The sequence below is a fragment of the Tachypleus tridentatus genome, chromosome 13 (assembly GCF_004210375.1).
Source record: "Tachypleus tridentatus isolate NWPU-2018 chromosome 13, ASM421037v1, whole genome shotgun sequence".
NCBI classification, from domain to species: Eukaryota; Metazoa; Arthropoda; class Merostomata; order Xiphosura; family Limulidae; genus Tachypleus; species Tachypleus tridentatus.
In genome coordinates this window covers 210,442,616-210,465,199 of record NC_134837.1, presented here as the reverse complement: position 1 = coordinate 210,465,199, position 22,584 = coordinate 210,442,616, and the positions used below count along the sequence as shown (strand labels likewise).

Sequence of the window (22,584 nt, the reverse complement as noted above, 5' to 3'; positions counted from 1 at the left end):
CTAATGATATTTACTGAAAGTGTATGGGTCTTACGAAGCTACATTTTCATAATGATATTTACTGATTCACAATCGTAGAGCATTTTATATTGATAGTTTGTTGGTATGTATACCACATAAATGATCAGAAAGCATATGTACTTAGCAAAATGTGTATGATAGTAGAAATAATTTTATAATATACATAATGTAAACCAGTACTGTCAACGTTACGATAGAATAATGGCACATACACGTTAAATTTCCTAATAAATCGGTGGACATATAACGCTAATAGTCGGGTTTCGATAACAGAGGCGAGCATAGGTCGCCCCCAGTGTAGTTCTGCGCTTAATAACACACACGTTCCACGGTATGACAACGGTAAGTTTATGGATTTGCAACGCTAATACAATTCGTGGTTCGATTCCCCGCTGTGGGCAAGGCAATTAGCCCAATGTATTTTTATTCGAAAGCAAAACAACAAAAAAGCGCGAACTTTTGTTTTAATCGGAACATGTCTGTTAGGTACGAGAACTTAACATATGAAAGTATCAGACCTGGAAGATCAGTACAGTAACATATAGTTTTTGAAAAATATGTTTAGATCGGAGGCATAACTTGAAACGTTTCATCACTCGTATAAAAAAAAATCAAAATATATCACTTTTTTTTTTAATTTCGCGCAAAGCTACACGAGAACTATCTGTGCTAGCCGTTCCTAATTTTCCAGTGTAAGACTAGAGGGAAGGCAGCTAGTTATCACCACCCACCGCCAACTCTTGGGCTACTCTTTTACCAACGAATAGTGGGATTGGCCGTCACTATATTAATGCCCCCACAGCTGAAAGGAGGAACATGTTTGGTGGAAAGAGGATTACGAGTCGAGTGCCGTAACCACCTGGCTCTGCCGGGCCACTATTAGAATGAATGGGAAGGTCAAATATACGTTCAGAAACATAACGTTTGTGTGTTAACTTTAGCTTAAATGTTAATTAAACTTCTCAAACTGCCAACTGGTTTCTTTCTATTTCAGGTCCACGTGTTATACAATACTGAGTAATTTTACATTTTAGCTTTTAAACAATATCAACTTCTGGGTTATCAAAATGTAAAAACGAAGGCGTAGCAGGTAGATAGGCGTAGGATGCGATGTTTTGTTTTTTTAAGGATAAGTGGAAGAAAACGTATAGAATAGCGGTTCCAAAATGTGGAATGCTCCCAGGAGGGTACAAATGATGCTTTTTGGGTCGCGCGATGGAATGGGGTGGAGTCTTTAATGAAATAATGCAAAATTAGACGTTTTAATTTATTTTCTGTTGATGAAACTAGTAAATAATTACTGCAACACATACAGTATTTTAATGTATATCCATGTATTACATTCACCACACAACTCAGTCTTTCAATCATTTAAAAAAAGAGAGAGGGCCTACAGGAAACCACATATTTATTAAAGGAAGCGTGTAAGACTAAAGTTGGGGAAAAGTTAGTACAGTAGAGAAGGCGTGACGAGAAATGGATAATTCTTTACGGTGTGGGTTGTCTTTGTACAAGGTTGCCTAGCAGCTGAAGGAATAGCATTCTGGGAGTTCTAGCTTTCAATAAAATTTTATGGTAAACGATTTTAGGAGTGATAGCTGCTATCCCTCGCCACCGCTTGGCGTCGCTACAGTTGCTACAATACTTCAGCGGCAATTAATGAAATTAAACTGCACTATTGATAACTTATTCGTTTACATTAATGTGAGTTTGTGACTCATTTGTTATTACAGGGGTGTAAGAAGGCACGTGCCACAATAATTTCTAAACAACAGGCTACGTAAAATGTATAATTGGACATTATTATCACTGTAATAGTATTTTAAAACCAACGAAATATTTTCGACATTTAACTGGTCTAAACATTTATAACAATGTGCATTGCATTTCATCCAACTGAAACAATATCATAATAGTAATTTGAATATGAAAACAAAGTACTATCGAGTGTGTAATGGTTTATGAATAATGTATTTGTTTCTTTTTTGTCATTTCAAAAACTAAAACAACAACACACACTCGGATGTTATGTGTAAAATGTACCTTAATGTTATTTGTGTTTTTCTTATAGCAAAGCCACATAGGGTATCTGCTCAGCCCACCGAGGGGAATCGAACCCCTGATTTTAGCGTTGTAAATCCGGAGACATACCGCTGTACTAGCGGGGAGCCTAATGTTATTTAGTTTTACAAGATCGAGATAATAGCATTCTATTAAAATAATTATATATGTATCTTAAGTGCTTGAATTTATTTATATATCATAATAATCGCTCAAATCTATTGTTTTCACCAACAGGCAAAAGTGTAACCTAAGTATTTTGTTTGTTTTTTTTGCCTGGCATGGCCAAGCGCGCAAGGCGTGCGATTCGTAATCCGAGGTTCGCGGGTTCGCGCTAAACATGCTCGCCCTCCCAGCCGTGGGGGTGTATAATGTGACGGTCAATCCCATGAAGGCGTTATAACGTTATGATTAATCACACTATTCGTTGGTAAAAGAGTAGCCCAAGAGTTGGCGGTGGGTGGTGATGACTAGCTGCCTTCCCTCTAGTCTTACACTGCTAAATTAGGGACGGCTAGCACAGATAGCCCTCGAGTAGCTTTGTGCGAAATTCCAAAAAACAAAAAAACAAACAATTTTGTTTTTTTCGTTGAGGCCACCTGGTGGTTAGGATGCTTTACTCGCAATCTGAAGGTTACAGGTTCAAATCCCCTCCTCATCAAATATGTAGCCGTGGGGGCGTTATAATGTTTCAGCCAAGTCCAATATTCGTTGGTAAAAGAGTAGTTCACGATTGACGGTAGGTGGTGATGACTAGCTGCCTTCGCTCTTGTCTTCCACTATCAAATTAGAAACAGTTAGCGCAGATATCCCTCGTGTACCTTTGCGCAAAATTCGAAACAAACTAACTCTTTGGTTTTATTTAAATACGGTACTATGGTTATAGTCAACAATACCTTGACAACATAAGTGAATAATGTTATGAATTATTGGTGCCAACACCTTCAGTATAGAAAGTATTCACATTCTCTCTAATCTATGAATGTAGAGGAGCTATATACAAATGTACATTTAAGCAGCATCTTTACACGAAAATTCTACAATTTTCAAGTTAATTTAAAGGCAAGTCGATTGTTTGTTTGTTTGTTTTTTAATTTTGCGCAAAGCTATACGAGGACTATCTGCGCTAGCCTTCCTTAATTTAACAATGTAAATCTAGAGGGAAGAAACCTAGTCATCACCACCTCACCTCCAACGAATAGTGGGATTGACCTTTACTTATAATTCCTCCACGACTCAAAGGGGAGCATGTTTGGTGTGACAGGGATTCGAACCCGCGACCCTCAGAGTAGGAATTGAGTGCCTTAATCACCTGGCCACAAGTCGATATACTAAGTGCTTATTCCAGTCATACGCAAAATTTAAATTTGCTTCTTCACTATACAGATTTTTTAAAGTCAACTTTTACAGACACAAATAACATCACTCTAATTTGCAAGAACACAAAAAACACGAGTATCACCAAAACAGTAGTTGTATTTTTTGTGTTTTTTTTCGAAATTGTTACTACGCTTGTAATATTTTTCTTTCGTTGGCGGTTCTTTATATTGTTTTGTGAAACAGCCTCCATTTTAATAACATTTTATAACATTTTTACAGGCACGAAAATGTAAAATTTGTAGGCTGTGTTTACAAATGACATTTACTGCACTGCACTAGCGTAAAGAACTTGCTTGGCCCAGGATGACCAGGTGGTTAAAGTACACGATTGGTAATCTGAGGGTTGCGGATTCGAATCCCCGTCATACCAAATATGCCCTCCCTTTCAGCCTTGGGGCGTTATAGTGTGACGATCAATCCCACTATTCGTTGGTAAAAGAGTAGCCTAAGAGTTGGTGGTGGGTGGTGATGACTAGCTGCCTTTCTTCTAACCTTACACTGCTAAATTAGGGACGGCTAGCGCAGATAGCCCTCGTGTAGGTTTGCGTGAAATTCAAAAATAAACAGTTAACTTACTTTCAGCACTTCACAGCTGAAACAAAAACACACCTGCCTTATTTATTCTACCAGCTAGAAAAACTTTACTATGTCCTCAACTACCTTATTTATAATCTACCTTCGAATTTTCTAGAAATGTTGACTTAAGATATTTTAAAAATTTGTAGGTTTTCCAGGATTACATCATTTATATTTTCTATTTTAACGTCATCATTATGACATGCAGCTTCCTCTAGCAAACAAACAAGTTGCAATATGAAAAAATATAGTTTATAACAACAGTTGGATTCTGGGCACCAATCCTTCGTAATAATTTATGGATGTACCGTGTGTGACATGATTGGTGCTGAGCGATTTTACCTGAAACATTTCAACTTAGCACGTGACCATATTTCGTCACAATTTACGAACGTGTTTAAAAAATTAAAAATGAAGTGATCTAATAGTTATAAAAAATTGTTATATTCAAGATCCGCTTACTTGATGTTCAATCTTTAAAGAGTATCTTAATGAAACATTACAAAATAATATATTTATATCAAACATTTAAAATCGCTTTTGTTGTAATGACATAGTTGCAAGTATATGTTATTCAATAAGAAATCTAGTTTGTAACTATTTTTTTCTCTCGATCCGGGTATTCCGGGGTAATTGTACGTACTCACGTCTCTTTGTTTTGACTCTGATTATAAGAATTTATGAGCAACACTTGAGAAGAATATATAATAATATATCCCATGGCTATTATATCCAGTGCCGTCAGAGCACGAGCATTAAGCGACAGGCCCTCTACGGATGATATTAGCAATTTGTACTGTTGTGACGTCAGTAAAACGTGCGCATGTCATGAATCACGAGAAGAATTATGCATCCTTTAGGCTACAACACAGCATGACGTATGAACTTGTAAACCAAGAAATAAACAACATTCTTAATTTTGGTTTTGTTTACTCTTGAAACAGAGCACTTTCGGAGACCCTGCGAAAGTGCATTTAGTTTATTCTCCACACTAAACTGTTTATTATTATTATTTCTTTTTGTTTGAATTAATCTGCTCATTACTGAGAAGAGCTACGGAACCAGCAAACAACTCGTCTTGATCTCTGGAGTGGGTCTGATGTCATCGAAAAAGGCTCAGAACAGTAATTATAACAACTTCTGAGTGAAAGTGTCACACAATATAAGCATGGCAGACCTTCTAAGTGAAAGTGTCACACTATATAGGCATAGTAACTTTTATGAAAGCAGAGGCATCAGAATAGGTAGTACTGTAGAACCCACAATTTCACATGCTTGACACATACAGCAACTGTAAATTATATTATTAAATTAATTTTCTGAGAGGCATGGCTCCCAAACCTCCACTAGATTGGGCTGTTTTTAGCAATTCCTTACACTTTCAATCTCTCATTGTAAAAAAACAAACTGTTTATCTATCCCAGCAACCCTTATCCCTGCATACACTGTTGAAAGGTGTTTTCTGTTTTAGGTACAGACTTACTGAAACGCCACACCATATAAACATGGTAACTTTCATGAAGGTGTTTGTTGTTTAGAGGAGACTCACGAAAGTGTCACGTGATACAAGCATGTTTTGTTAACAGCTCAATTATCTTGTACAGCGATTTTAAGTTATTATTATTTTGTTAGTTGTATGTAATTGGAGTCCAGTTCTTCCTAGACATATAAAAAAAGGAAATAATACTAACTAGGAGAAATCTGTCATTGACAATAACACGTTGAAATACATTACAAATAAACACAGAGGGTAATTACTTCTGTTATAATTTGCATAGTTTGTAACTGCATCAAAGTTGTTTATTTCATTGAAATAACTTACGTGTTTCGCACACACACACATACATGTATATATACTCTTTGCACGTTCCAAGCGTGTTAGAACCAGTGGTTAAAAATATTTTAGTGCAATGCAATGGTTTCAAATAACAAGAGGTGCAATGTTTTCAATTAAACTGATAATCTGAAGGTCGCAGGTTCGAATCCCCGTCACACCAAACATGCTCGCTCTTGCAGCTGTGGGGGCGTTATGATGTAACGGTCAATCCCACTATTCGTTAGTAAAAGAGTAGCCCAAAAGTAGGCGGTGAATGGTGATGACTAGCTTGTTGCCTTCCCTCTGGTCTTACACTGCTAGGTTAAGGACGGCTAGTGCTGATAGCCCTAGTGTAGCTTTGTGAGAGATTCAAACCAATCAATTAAACTGTCTTCCTACAACTGGTGTTTCAAGAAACGATCATGCCTATAACTTATGCTAAACTCTAGTCTTAACATAAATTGCGCTTTGAAACGAACCTTACTTAATACATTTCTTGGATTGGTTAATTTTATATACGCAAGATAATTTATAGTTCGACTCCTGTGGCTCAACAGAAAGCTTGGGGACTTATAAAGCTAAAATTAGGGGTTCGATCCAGCACACTGTGCCACTTTATGATTCACAAGAAAACAAACAGTTTCTACAAGATTATATTAGTGTAACAGTTACACTACTTATTTTTATCTCAAGCTGAATTTTAAAAACATTAGAACTAGAATATGATATTTGTTAATTTATTAGTTGAAGTAGTTGTTTGGAATTTAGCTACACAATGAGTTGTCGGTGCTGTGCACCAGGGGTATCGAAATTTGGTTTTTAAAGATGCGAGTCCACAGATGCATCGCTGTGCCACTGGGGACAGCTGAAGCAGGAAAAAACAACAAAATCGAGGACTGAAATTTAGCCTAATTTTGATTATTTTTGTGGTGTATAAACTGAAAAAGTGACACTTACAAATGTCCTTTATTCACTGACGAAGTATAGGCTATAAAACTATAATGAAGTGTTCGTCTTATATAAAAAATAACAGTGGAAGTGTTGTTTATTTATGTGAAAAAAAAAGAATAAACATAGCAAGTACCTTAAGCAAAAACAAAACCCTTGTAAGTATATTCACATATACTGGTGACTGACTGTGTGGCACAGCATTATATCTACCGACTTTCAACGCTAGAAACCGAGTTTTGCTAACCTTGGTGGGAAGAGCACAGATAACCCATTATGTAGCTTTGACCTTAACTTTAAACCAATACATTTATATCAAACTTTTATACGGAATTATTTATTTATAAAAAAAATGAAATTAATGAGAACCGTCAGGTTGGTTTGTTTTTAGCAATAGCTCCATTAAAAAACTATCTACCTACTGTTCACCACAGGGAATCGAACCTCTAATTTTTAGCCTTGTATTTTTGTAAACTTATTGCTGACCTGGTGGGGTCCCTTATGACGTAATACAATATATTTGTTCTGTACTGCTTACCTCTACGTATTCTGGTAGGGCGTGTTTGAATATTATTTTGGGTTATATTTTACAAAAAAAGGGCGGAATATTTACCCCAAAAAATCGCCTGGAGGAGTCTCATCTTTTAACCACTCGCACCACTTATTATACACGTCATGACGTCAATAAAACGTGCTCATGCCATGAATCACGAGAAGAATTATGCACTCTGTAAGCTACAATACAGCATGACATATGAACTTGATAAGCAAGAAACAAAAGTATTTATTACTTTTAATTTAGTTTCTATTTATTCGTGAAACAGAACGCTTTCCTGAATTCTACGGACGAACATCAATTACGTACGTATTTATGTCCTGGTTGTTACTATTTTACGCAAAGTTCTTACAAGTCCATAGCGCAGAATGTACACGGTCTGTTGAACGAAGATATTTTTTGTTTAAAGGCCTATCGGTTTCATGTGGGTTTACAACTAAACGTTTCTGAGATTATTGTATATAACTTGTGTGTTTTGACTTTTCAACCCTAAAATATCTCCTTCTGTAGTAGGAAAACTTTTAGAAGATAAGTTGAACTTGTCATTTCAAGTTGTACAAGAAAAACTGACTGTGGTTTGAACATGTAGATTAATTCCAATTTAATTTTTTTTTATAATTTGGTCTACATTGATTCAAAGTTAAATAGACTGAAAAAAAGTGACTGCTTTAGTCTCCCGGTGGGGAAGCGATAAGTCTTTGGATTTATAACTCTAAAATCAGGGATTCGATTCCCTTTGTTGGACATGTTTTTTTTTTTATAACAAAGCCACATCGGACTATCTGCTGAACCCACCGAGAGGAATCGAACCCCTGATTTTAGCGTTGTAAATCCGGAGACATACCGCTGTACTAGCGGGGGGTCGCTGGACACAGTAGATAGAATGATGTGGCTGTGCTACAAGAAATAACAACACACACACTGAGAACTTTATTATTGTTACCATCTTTAATATTTTGCTCGAAATGATAATTATATAGATGGCGCTAAACGCTGCTACAGACAAGTTAGTTATAGTAAACCGTTATTAGCGCCTACCATCAGTTAAATATATGATCGCACCATAATCACTTCTCTTCTATTTTTAATATACAGCTGATTCCGATGTAATTCAGCAGGAAAAACAAACAAACTTATTACAGGTTGAGTACGTTATATAAAATCAGATTTGGAACACCACCAAAAACTGCATCATTAAATTGCATGTCGAAAATCTCCGGTCATGCTCTGTCTTATAATCGTGCATCTTAGCGACAGCCCTACAACGAAGTTTCTATTGCAAAAGGCCCTGAAAGAAGGCTTCCATGTCCAAAGCACACCACGCTTCCCTCAAAATTTCATTAGTTCAATTACACAGAAACCTATAGACGTTGGGTTTACAGACTTCATCGGTATGTCTTCCTATGAAATAGCATGAATATTATATTCTGTTTCATACTCTAGTAGTTGAATTGCAGGAATGACTGAAAGACATAACAAGGTGAACCGTAGCCGGTTAACCTCGTGTCTTAATAGAGTTCCCTACTGACTGCGTTGCATATTTGACTAGGGCTTATGGATGGCTTCTGTCGCTGCAGTCTCTTTTCTTACTGGAGTATGACCTTTTGCAGGTCTCTTTCTGGATGGTCTAGACACAAACTAATCCATATATATATTTTAAATTTAACACAAGGTGTAACTCTATCCTGGAAATTGTAAATCTCCAATCTGAACATGACTTTATATCTCCATAACTGCAGGCACCAAGCAAAACGTGTATTTGTGGTAAGACAAAGAAACAATGGCAGGAAATTGTGCATAACATTTATTATTTACTTAGGGAGGTTGCGACCGATCTAAGGATTCTCCCGAACCCATTTTTAGAATCAGAACGGTAAATTTATTTATTTATAAAGATACATATTACATTCAGCCTTCTCCACAACGGAGAGAGGTCAGTCATGGAGATGTGAAAAGAAATACTGGTGAAGGTCAGTTCATGATATATATTAACCTCCTTATAAATTGTTGCAATGATAAAGTCTCGATATATCAAGGTGGGTTAAGGCGTTCCAGTCGTAATCCGAGAGTCGCGGGTTCGAATCCCCATGGCACCAAACACGCCCGCCATTTCAGCCGTGAAGGGCGTTATAATGTGACGGTCAATCCCACTACTCGTTGATAAAAGAGTAGTTCAAGAGTTGGTAGTGGGTGCTAATAACTAGCTGTCTTCCCTCTAGTTTTACACTGCTAAAATAGGAACGGCTAGCGTGGATAGCCCTTGAGTAACTTTGCGCAAAATTCAAAAACAAGCCATGATAAATTTTGAACAGTTTTATTTTGGCATAAGAAATCCCAGCATTATTCGAGAAATTGCCTTTATTACTAGGTTCGATCTCTTTCTCTGTCTTTCTTTTGTTTGTATGTTTCAATCGATGAAGAAATACTTAAGTGGTCATGGTTCACAGCATTTAACGATCAACTTAAGATCCTTGACCCAGCATGGCCAAGTGGTTAAGGCGCTCGAATAGTAATTTGAGGGTCGCGAGTTCGAATCCCTATCACATCAAATGTTCACCCTTTCAGCCGTGGGAACGTTATAACTTTACGGTCAATCCCACTATTCATTGGTAAAAGTTACCTGAGAGTTGGCGGTGAGTGGTGATGGCTAACTGTTAAATTAAGGGGGGCTAGCGCAGATGGCACTTGTGTAGCTCAGCGTGAAATTCAAAAACAAATAGACAAAGCCAACATTTCATTGGTGTAAGAAACTCGTTACATGAACCCTTCGATGTGGTCGGATACATTGTTTTAAGCGGTGTAGAACTTGGCGTCGCCGATGTCCAGCGTTCATTCGCAAAAGGCATCTTCAAAAGAACTTGTTAAGATGAGAATACCGTTTATTCGTTAAAGGTTTCTTAATCACACGTAGATATTGCAAATGCAATGTGTATAACATAAAAACGCGTTAGCATACGCATTACCATTTCACGATTTTGTTTTTTCTTCATGTATGCTAGAAATCAACTAGATTGTTTGTTTTCTTATAGCAAAGCCACATCGGGCTATCTGCTGAGCCCACCGAGGGGAATAGAACCCCTGATTTTAGCGTTGTAAACCCGAAGACATACCATGAATTAGCGGGGTGCAGGTTCGAACCGCGATGCCACCGAACTAGCCGTGTCAACTAGATATATCCTACAAAAATAGGTAATCCTTTTAACCCCTACTTTTTACACTGATGGTGTGAATTTCGAGCAAAACTATCTGCGATAGGCGTCCCTAATTTAGGATCAAAAGATTAGAGGGAAAGAAGCTAATCCTCATCACCCACCGCCAACTCTTTTACCTACGAATAGTGGGATTGACTATAACGCTCCCACTGCTGAAAGGACGAACATGTTTGGTGGGACGGAGATTCGAACCCGCGAGCCTCATAATCACGTGGCCATGTCGAACTACACTAATGCTCTAAGTAATTATTTAATTAAGTAATGACTTACTCCGGGGCTTTGAAACCAAACAAGAACTACTTTTTTGAAACCCAATGTTAGCTCAGAGTAATTTACGACAATAAAATTTGAGTGGAAATAACCAGACTCTTTAAAATTATATGTACGTCTTGTTTTCATAAAACATATTTTCGGTACTGACGTTTCTACAGACCTCAGGACTATTTTACTTTCCATAATACACGTTTCCTAGTTGAATGTTTCTCGATTTCTTTAAATGTTTACAGGAAAATAAATGTAAGAGGAGGTGTTACTCAAGTCCAACTAATATTGTATTCCGATAAAAACGCATCCCTTTTTATATACCAATAAGTTAATGATTTGTTTGAAGACAAGTATTGAAGTTTTGCGCACGCCACAAGTGTATATAGATGACATGTGCGGAGAAAAAATTGATTTTCTAAATACGATCCCGATATTTTCCGTCAGATCACATTGTTAGATGAGTAATATCAGTATGTTTAGATATGTTATTAGTTAATATTCACTGTGTTTACTTAACAATAATTATTGTATTATCGTTAAGGTTTTAAGTACTTAAGCCTAAAATTTTAGTAATCTGAACTTAATGGTTTGGTTTGAATTTCGAGCAAAGCTACACGAGGGCTAACTGCGCTAGCCGTCCCTAATTTAGCAGTGTAAGACTAGAGGAAAGGCAGCTAGTCATCATCACCAACCGCCAACTCTTGGGCTACTCTTTTACAAACGAATAGTGGGATTGACCGAAACACTATAACGCCCCATGACTGAAAGGGCGAGCATGTTTGGTGTGATGGGAATTCGAACTTAAAGGGTTTTACTTGCGAAACCCTGGTAGTGAAGGTTTTTATGAAACGTACAACTGTCTGTATATTCTTCGGCTCCTGTAATTAATTTAAAAAAAATTAAATGGTACTTTTGTAGAATTAAAAAAATGAAATGGTTATAATACTAGTGTTAAAATAAGAGAGAAAGCAGAAACTACACTGTTACCAGTTCACTCAACTGTTTCAAATGAAAACACTAGGAAGTCAAAACGTGACATTACTGACAACTTTAAATCACAGGTTCTGTTGCAGCTGTACAATACAATGAACAAATATTTTAAATTGTCGTTATGAACAAACACGCATTTCCTGACAGGATCAGATCAGCTTTATAATTACTTGTTTTCTTAATAGGGTTAGCAATTATTCATCATTCTCTTCTTCCACCATAGTTGCAGGAATGACAGAATTGTAGTGTTCTCCAAGCTGATAAACATAACGGTGGTAACTGTTGACAGCAAATAAAAAGAAAGAAACCATAAAACTAATAAATTGATTTTACATTTTAAAATATATATTTTTCATGTGAAACTACATATTTTATCATTATCAAAGCAAATATATTAGGGTTAATAAACGTTTCACTCCCACAACTCTACAATATGATAATGCAATACAAAAAACTTCCTACTTGTATATTTAATGTCAGTTATCTGTATTCATAATGTTTTAACATCACCATAATTTTCACAATTGGCTTTCTGTGCTGTGCCCATCACAGGTATTGAAACTAGAAGTTTAGCATTATAAGCCCATTGATTTACTGCTGAGCCACTAAAGAATGCTATACTAAAATAAACATTCATTAATTTTGTAATTTTTCATCATTAAATAACTTCTTTTTAAAAGAAAGACTATAAACTTCACCAGTATTGAACATTCTACATACCTAAGTATTAATGGAGGTCTAATGTACTCTTCTCCAATAATAATACTGGGTCCGTCAGCTTGAATCACCTCAATCGGCGTTTGAAAAACGTGCGAGATAATCCGAAGCTGAAAGTAACAAAAATTATAAATTCTAATATGAACCTCATTTGTGGTTTGGTTGAGACTAAAATTTTTATTAAACATAACAGAATAAAAGTTCTGCTAAAAGTGTCCTCGTCAATGTCATCTTCTTGAGTACTCTAAGAAGTGTTTATAGTAAATCTATATTCTAATATTAGAAATCAAAGTTGTTTTAACACACATTTCCTTGAGATCAGTCTGACTCACAGGGAAACAGGAACCAATTTCCTTCATAAATCTGTTTATTCTTCAATATGTTCTCTGCAGGTGGGCACAAGCCACACACACGAGTCTCTGGCTCATAAGTACTCAGTGCTGATGAAGACTGATAAATGAGTTGGGCAGTGAGTGCGAGAGCACGTGTGCTAACTTTAAATCAGAGGAAAAATAAAATATGAACAATATATATGTAAAAACGGCTCATTTGGTTTGAGAAAATGTTTTTACATAGAGGAATAAACAACGTTTCGACCTTCTTTGGTCACCATCAGGTTCACAAAGAAAGGAAGAAGTTACTGACTGGAAGCTGACCACATGTTTGAAAGGGGTTGTGTAACTGAGTGTCAGAATGTAAAGGGCGTGCTTAGATGTTTGAATATATAATTTTATATTATTATTATATTTATTAATATAGGTATAAAGGTTTTCTTTTGTATTGGTTTATTTTGGGTTTAAGTTGTTGTATAAGTAAGGCTTCTTTAATTTTGCGTTTGTTTATGTTTGTTTCTTTATTTAGTATTTGAGTGTTTTCTATGGTTATGTTGTGTTTATTTGACTTGCAGTGTTCGAAAACGTGTGAAGGTGACTTTTTATGTTCTTTGAATCTGGTTTCCATTTTTCTACTTGTTTCTCCAATATAGAAGTCGTAGCAGTTATCACATTGTATTTTATAAATAATGTTGGTGTGGTGTTTGTCAGTGTAGTTTTTACATAGTATAGACCTCAGTTTTGTATCTGGTTTTTGAATAAATTTGGTATTAACTGGAATGTCATATTTTGTTACTAGTTTTTGCCAAATGTTGGTTATTTTTCTGTTGATGTCGGGAGTATATGGTATGCAGCAGTATATGGTTTCGTGATATTTTAATTCGTGGAATATATTTACTTTTGTTAGTTGATTTTGCTGTTTGTCTAGGTGTGTGCGTATAATGTTTTCTACAGTTTGTGGAGGAAACTTATTGATGTTGATGAAGTATTGTTTTATTTTGTCTAATTCATCGTTAATTTTATCTGGTGAGCACAGTTTTATGGCTGTGTTTATTTGGTTTCTTAGTAAGTTGAATTTTTGTTTTGTTTCACGTGCTGAGTCTCAAGGAATGTAAAGTCCAGTATGGGTGATTATTCGGTGGATTTCTGTTTTAAATTGTGTGTCGGTTCTTGTAATTTTGAGGTTAAGAAATGATTTTTGATTGCTTTCTTCCTGTTCACATGTGAAGTTAATGTTGGGATGTATAGAGTTAATGTGATTAAAAAAATTAAGTATGTGTTCTGTAGATTTGAATCCCGCAACCGTGTCATCTACATATCTGTACCAGTATAGTGGTGGATGTAACGCTGTGTTAATTGCTTGTGTTTCAACTTGTGTCATAAAAATATTGCCTGGAACTGGTGATACTGGATTGCCCATGCTTAGGGCATTTGTTTGTATATAGTTGTGGTTGTTGAACATAATTAATAATAATAAAATAAATGATATAAAATTATATATTAAAACATTTAAGCACGCCCTCTACATTCCAGCACTCAATTACACAACCCCTTTCAAACACGTGATCAGCTTCCGGTCAGATACATCTTCCTTTCTTTGCGAACCTGACGATGACTGAAGAAGGTCGAAACTTTCTTCGCTCCTCATTGTAAAATATTTTCTCAACCCAAACGAGCCGTTTTTACATACATATTTTTCTCTACAAGTGGGTTTTCTCAACGTCACTAAAAATATGAACAACCAACTACAAATGAACAGGGACAAAGAAAAATTGTTCGTTTGTTCTGAATACAGTAGTTATTATTTACGTGTTTTAAAACATTTTGTAATTGCATTTGTGTCACTTAACTATAATAAAAATAAATGAAAGTTCTGTTAACAATATACATTCATGTTCACACATTTTAACAACAACACAATGTAACTTTGGAATCAGACCGACCTCAACCTGTCCACCCCATGCAGAAGTGGTAGCTATTTCACTGCAATATTCTTCAAGTTCATCTGTTTAGGAAGAAGGAAAGTTATTAGCTTTCCTCATTAAAATCACATTGAATCTGTTGAAATTATGTGTGCTGAAACAAATATTTAATACATACCAAACACAGTGGAGACAATACTTTTGTAAACTACAATTAGCACATGACAACACTCAATATACATCATTACTTATTGTTACAGGAGAGTGAAAAATCCCTCAGATATGACTGAAAAACTTCATATATGCATGTATAGCCTAAAAGAAAAAATGCAATATTGAATAATTTCTTTCTAAACAATTAAAAAAAAAACATTATTTCAATCAGTTTAAAGAGTAAAATTAAGACAACACCACCACCCCCTCACACACGTGTAAACACCAAGAAAATTCACTGTCGAAACAAGGAGACAGCTATATTGTAACAAATAACTTAACTTACTGTGATGTCCTCCTGCTATACATTACCTTCTGTCATAATATCTCCTGTTCTTGAACTTGTTAAAAAAGGTAAAAAATCTGTACTATGTTCTCTAAGGTAGCTTGCTGTTTGTTCTCTTAAGATCGGTACAGATGTCTAAGATATCAGATAAGAAAATAAAGACTTTAGACTTTTACAAGTTCCTGTCAGAGGTTTCAGTTGGATATGCATTTTAAACAAATACAAAACTGCAGAGAACCAACTGTGTGTGTCCATAATTTAAATGTAGACAAACTGTTTGATTATTTCAATTCTTTTTTATTTTATGTATGATTAACTAATGATATGGCAGCTTTACAACACAAACAAGCAAATATTAGAGAGAGTGAATATTTTTAAAATACAGCTTACTTTCCCATGTGAGATCACTTCAATTTATCCTATAGTTTATTGTTTTTCTTACAAATATTTTCGATTTTCATGGTCACTATTTTCAACAGAAATTGGTAAATTTATAATATATATGGTCATCCCTTAAGTAATGTCCGATTTTAGGTTCAGAAAAAGAGAAAGGATTTCAAACCCTTTTACTGTTATTTAATCAACAATGTAAGCTCCATTACTATTAATTACTTCCTGCCAATTCAAAAGCTTCTGAATGCCACTTCTATAAAATTCTTGGGGTTTGAACGAAAAGAAGGTAGAGAGGGTAGTTTTGACATCTTCATGTGTTCCAAGCTCTTTTCCATCAAGACAGTTCTACAAACTTTGAAATAGATGACAATCAGATGGGGCAAGGTCTGGAGAATAAGGAGGATGTGGAAGTTTTCCCAGTCTAACTCTTCACAATCTTTGCAGATGTGATCCTTGCTGTATGGGGCCATGCATTATGGTGATGTAACACAACACCTTTATGACTGATCAAAGCAGGCCTCTTTTCTTTCAGTGCAACATTCAAGCACTCCAACTGTTGACAATAGAAGTCTGATGTAATTGTTACACTGAGTGGCAGCAATTCAAACTGGATCCCACCAAATGCTTAACAAGACTTTCCTAGGGTGGAGATTATTTTGGGTTGTGCTTTAGCCAGTTTATCTGCATTGAATCATTATCCACAGTACTTAACATTTTTATAAAATATCCACTTTTCATCTCCAGTTGCTAGCCTGTCCAAAAAAGGTGAGTTACATTCACAAGAGTGCAAATGTCCACTCTTGGTCTAAGGCTGGCTTTTGTCAAATCATGGGGGATCCATTCTCCAAGTTGTAAATGACAGTGAACTGTTAAATGGGTTGAATTAAGATTCTGTGTTAGTTCTTCAACTGTTACAGCACAAACTTCATCAAGTGCTGCCAGCAGCAAGTCATCATTGAACTTAACAGGACGACCTGAACGTGGTGCATCACTTGAAGTGTAGTCACCTGATCTGAACTTCTGAAACCACCGTCAACATTTTCTTTCTTGAAAGACTCTGCACTATAAACACCTAAATGTTTTGTGTAGTTTGTGCTGCACTATTGCCTTTTTTAAACTCATAAAGCATTGTATGCCTAATGTGTTTCTCAGACACATCCATCTTCATAAGGGTTTATTTGACTAATGATCTAAAAAAGTGGAGTTGGGTTAGTTTATTTTGTCTGAACATTTTTATACATGTCCTACTACATATTTTAGTCATTAAAACCTTCTTCAAAGACAGAAATGATGATGCACATTCTGTATTAAATTTTCAGACATTACTTATGGAATGACCTAATATGTGTGTATGTATCGAAAAAGAATATCGTTTTTTTTTAGCATCCGTTATCTGACTTGCCTTGTTAGTTCAGTTACTTGAAGTATTAAAAAATAGAAATAGACATTTAACAATTATCTTGTTTCTTAGGTTGATCTTAGCAAACTGATCACGAAGGCTTAACGACCAAGAGATGGGTTAATATTAATTATAATTTTAGTCACCCATATTCCATGGAGGTTTTAAGATTTAAATTCTAGTTAAATGTTTCTCAGAAACTCTCAATAGTTAACGTGCTTGAATTTTAAATTGACAAATAACAAATCAAAAAGACATCATTTTACTATAATTTCTCACCTCAATATTGTTCAACTCTAACTGATGTTCTATGGCTTTATAGAGACTGAAAGTAAAGAAATATTAAACTTGTAAGAAGAATTTATTAAATGTACTTTAGTGCTACTTTGAAAGTCTGATGAAAAGTTTTTATAACGAGCAGTTCCCACAATTAAGTTCATAGCCTAAATAAAGGAATTGCACATGTAAAAACAAGAAACACAACTATTTCTTAAACAAACCAGTAAACATAACTTACCAATTACCATCAGAAGGAATCTGAAAATATAGAATTATAGAGAGCTCAGTAAATATATGTGCAATTACTTGAGAGCCTTTAATACAACAAGTATTCTTTGAAAAATATTTTTACGTGTCATTACCTTTAAATTAACATCTTTTATTCTGAAAGTAAGTAAAATACATTTTTAGTATATCTCATTGCTGAGAATGTAAATAATATATCAGAAAAACATACAACAAATTATATATTAAATATATGTATTTGTGACATGGATGGTAGTGTGTGTGTGTGTGTGTGTGTGTGTGTGTATTGGACAGCTTTAATAATACCCATAAATATTATAAACTATTTAACATGCCATTAGTCATTATTTATGCATTTCTGGGATTCTCTTACCATTTAATTAGCTTTAAAAGTAACTTTGAAAAGAAATTATTCACACCTCATATATAGCCAGTTTTCGATGAGATAACATCTCCTTCAACTTCTCCGCCTCCACGTTTCGAATTCCAGTCAAGTTTTCTATTTCTTGTTCTTCAATTCTCTGCTTTCTTAATCTTTCTTCATTAGCTTTTTTCTCCTGAAAAACATTAGAATGAAATTATATTACAGACTAAATAGTGATATACGATTACAAAGCCATAACTTATCAACAGGCACAACTTAGAAACAAAAATTGCTTAAATGGAAATGTATCATAATATATATACTTCCTTCATAATGTTTTAAGTGCATAAAAAATTAACCATTTTAAAAAATAATGCAACAACTCCTTACAATTCTGCATACTTCTTGCTTTTAAATTGCAGCGTAAGATGAAATATATTAAAGGTTAATAACAAAAGCACAAAAAATTAAAATTATATCCCATAAAGTACCCTAAAATATCAAATGAATAAATATCCATCAGTCTATCAAATCGACAAATCTGATTTGAATTTTTATCTTTAATGATCATAACCCAAACTAAATATTGATTGAAAATTATAATCTTCAAAGGCTGTAGAAATATACTTTTTATCATAATAACAACACAACTACACTGTTGGATTGTAGAATTCTATACTGATAATACTGAAATCTCTTCAGATGGTATTATAAATGCATTTTGAAAAAAAGTAAACAGATGTTTAGACTTATTGCTGGGAACATCTGCTGTATTAACAACATAAAATACTTAACAACAATAGGAAATCATATCACTTGAATGTTTTTCTTCCAGTGGAACATGATATAGTTTTTTTGTTGTTTTTTTTCTTACTAAAATAATTTAGTTTCAGCAAAGACAACAGTAAGACCCTTTGACCCAATTCTTTGTTTGCAAACTAACCCTTCGTTTTTGGCTTTTCGTTGTCTTCTGTTGCTTCTCTGAGGTAAGATGGTTTACTTGTGAATTGCTGGAAACAGTTAAGTCACCCATGTGCTTAGTCATTTTATCAACCTGAGAAAAACAACAATAATAATCAGACGTTAGATAAACTATATAAAATATTGAGGCACTACATGCAGAAATAAAATGATGCCAAGTAATATAAAAAAATAATTAAAATCCAAATCATTAGAACACTTCAAAGATGTAAAAACAATAACAACAACAAAGTTATTTTTTTATTGGTCCTAAACATTAGGTAACATTCTAAACATAACAACAGTTTTGCACAAATAATATATAATATAAGAACAATGAACCCTTTGGTCAAACACAGGCTGAGTTACAAAAATAAAACTATGTTAGCTAAAGATGACTCCTGCCCCACTAAAATTTATATTTATGTATCCTAGAACCACTGTTAATTATTAAAAAAAACTTTAAAAGTTAGCATCATAAATTCTGTGAAAAATCTTAAAATCAGATCTTTTCTAATATCTCTTTTCAAGAGAGAGAAAATTTCAAATACCTTAAACTATCCTTGTATGACAACTCTTCAAGTTATCATCCTACTAACTCTCCTTTGAACCCTTTTGAACAATTTAATGTTTATTCTAGGGCAGGGGTAAATTAAAAATGCTTCAAATATGGCCTAAATAGTGACTTATGTAATTATTTTATAACCACCAATGGTTATGATTGATAACAGTATAATTCTTATCAGCTATTTCTTCAAACTACATAAATTTACCTTTTCTTCACACACTGATGATTCTAATCCTTTTAATTCACTTTCATGTTTTTTTGCTATTTCTTCTTCAAGAGCAGCTATCTGTGTTGCTATCTCTTTCTTTTTCTTTTTGTCACCTTTAGGCACAGAATGCTTCAAATCTTGTATACGAGCTAATTAAAAAAAAACAAACTATATAATAATGAACTAAGACTTAAATGAAGTTAGTTTACTATTTTGTTCTTCATTCCATAATCTATTTTTGTTTACTGTCAAGAATTAAAGAGGTAAAAAATAAATGATATACCACTTAATTTAAACCATCATTACAGTAGTATTTTTAATTACACTACACCTCAGAAAAAGAATCCCAACTGTATGAAAGGTCACTTAATTTATCTAGCCAAAATCATAATTGGGAACTCTTCTCAGAATTACAAAACAAATAACCCTGTTTGGAAAAAAAATGAAAAAATTCAATGTGACATATCAGATGAGTCAACCTTTTCAAAATTTAGAAAAACAAAAAGTTAAACAGATTACTTATATATGATCCTTACCTATTTTAAATTTATTTATTTATTATTTATTTGTATACAAAACTACACACACATATGGGCCCAACATCAGTAGTTAGGCAAAACAAGCAACTGAATAGGTTGTAAAACTAAATAAAAAAACTGTTACATTAAATTTAATTTTGGCAGAAACAACTATCTTGTAGTGTGACTTACTGACCAGGAAACTAATAAACTTAAAATATAAAATAAGTTTTTAATAAACTGAAGAAACTAGACCTTAATCTTAAAGAAGTACTCTCAACAACTCTGCAGGTAAGAAACAAGTTGGGGAAAATAATGTTTTTCTAAGCCTAAACAGTTAAAAGTAATATGTAGATAGGTTTATTGTAAAGGTTTTCTACAAACTGACTTCCTTTTCCATGTGTATACAAATATATATTTACTTCTTTATCAACGACAGTGGTGCAGAAGTTTCATCATGGGCAGAATTTTAAAATCTTACTAGCAGAAGGTGGTAAAATTCTTAGCTCAAAAACGTAATTTCACAGATTTTGTTCATTTCAGTCATTTTAAGTTTATAATTAAGGTTCAAATAGCAACACCTCAGAATACCTGAGCCTTCTAATCGCAATAATTCACCAATAGGGTTTGCTATCTTATTATTATGACAATCTACAATTTCAACACAGCTGTATGGATATTTTTCGGAAGTACAGTTAGCAGTGAATTAGAATATTTATCAACTTAAGAACTATTATCGGTTTTCTTTGTGAAAATAACATTTTAGGTAAGCAATAATAAAGCGTATTCAATCATTTCAATATGAATGTACTACCAAGCCATTAGTCATATTTCTTGTGCAGACAAGTTGGAAGTATGTACCTGGAATTATATATAAATAAATCACTAAACAATAACAAACCCTCTTGCACTGTTAATGTTACAGTTTCAACAAGAACATTATTAACAGTAACGGTAACTGTGATAACGCCTTGAATTATATATTAATACTATGACATTACTGAAAGCAGTTTATTTATTTTAAATTTCAAAATGAATTCATTCAAATGAAACTAAAGTATAAAATTATATACCTTGGAGAACTTTTTTCTCTTGTTTATGTACCTGTAACAATCGATCTTTCGCCGTTATAACGTTATCTTCTTCGGACATTTTCGGTATTATCACTGCCGTGTACGTACACACTACTGTTGGTGTCGCTTCCCTTTCATCACACGACTAAATTCACACCTAAGCCTAACACACTAATCAAATTATTACGAGTGGCGACAAATGTTAAATAACCGAACACAACCTCATAATTCTTTTCATACATTTAACCTGAATTTTGTTACTGTTTGGTTACAAATAAGCATTTACTTTATTGTATAAACCTCATAATAAATTAATTTAGTGAAAAAAATTGAAACATTCAATACAATTTTTTCTGAATAATCTTCATGACTCTAGCATGCTCCAAACATTTAAATATTACATATCTTTTGAAACTACAATGGTTAACTTTGTAATGACTCAAGTACCCGGCATGGCTAAGCGTGTTAAGGCGTGCGACTCGTAATCTGAGGGTCGCGGGTTCGCATCCCCGTCGCGCCTAACATGCTCTCCCTTTCAGTCGTGCGGGCGTTATAATGTGACGGTCAATCTCACTATTCGTTGGTAAAAAAAGTAGCCCAAGAGTTGGCAGTGGGTGGTGATGACTAGCTGCCTTCCCTCTAGTCTTACACTGCTAAATTAGGGACGGCTAGCACAGATAGCCCTCGAATAGCTTTGTGCAAAATTTAAAAAACAAAACAAACAATGACTCAAAATCAACTTAGCTGCTACAAACTTTGAAAACTAACAATAATCAATACTGTATTACTTTAGTATTAAAGGACGTATCAGAGATGCATGGCTGATATATATGTATATATTCAGGAAAAATATAACGTAAGTAGTATTAAATGTTAATACTCTATGGCTATTTCGCATTCCGGTCGCGCCAAAATGCTCGCCCTTTCAGCCGTGGATGCGTTATAATGTTCGGTCAATCCCACTATTCGGTGGCAAAAAGAGTAGCCCAAGAGTTGGCAGTGGGTGGTGATGACTAGTTGCCTTCCCTCTAATCTTACACTGCTAAAGTAGGGACGGCTAGCGCAGATAGTCCTCGTGTAGCTTTGTGCAAAATTCAAAACAAACCACAGAAGAAATCAACTTAATAACACTCCACAAATAAACCTTGATAAAAACAGTTTTTAACGTTATATATTAAGTTTTGTTGTCATGCCACGGCCCAAAACACATAGAAAATTATCAACAGAGCTGAGAGTTTGCATAAAAACTTTACGTGATGTTGGTTGGACTCTCCGACACATT

At 34.4% G+C, this 22,584-nt stretch overlaps 1 protein-coding gene across 1 annotated transcript; it reads right to left on the bottom strand.

Annotated features, from left to right (window-relative positions):
- Positions 1 to 11,867: 11,867 nt before the first annotated feature.
- LOC143238917 (deubiquitinase OTUD6B-like) lies at positions 11,868 to 21,488 on the bottom strand. The gene is made up of 10 exons (XM_076479564.1): positions 21,303 to 21,488; positions 19,709 to 19,860; positions 18,919 to 19,029; positions 18,031 to 18,168; positions 17,604 to 17,623; positions 17,366 to 17,411; positions 15,321 to 15,429; positions 14,817 to 14,878; positions 12,545 to 12,651; positions 11,868 to 12,103 (listed from the first exon to the last, which is right to left on the bottom strand). Exons 1-10 carry the CDS (start codon positions 21,379 to 21,381, stop codon positions 12,019 to 12,021), a joined length of 909 nt encoding a protein of 302 aa, XP_076335679.1. The 5' UTR covers positions 21,382 to 21,488; the 3' UTR covers positions 11,868 to 12,018.
- Between the last annotated feature and the right edge of the window lie 1,096 nt (positions 21,489 to 22,584).

Coding starts and splice junctions, on each gene's coding strand:
- LOC143238917 (XM_076479564.1), bottom strand. CDS start 21,381: ATGTCCGAAGAAGATAACGTTATAACGGCGAAAGATCGATTGTTACAG. Junction 17,624..18,030: donor GAAAACTGGCTATATATGAG/GTGTGAATAATT, acceptor CTATATTTTCAG/ATTCCTTCTGATGGTAATTG. Junction 12,104..12,544: donor AGACCTCCATTAATACTTAG/GTATGTAGAATG, acceptor TGCTGTCAACAG/TTACCACCGTTATGTTTATC.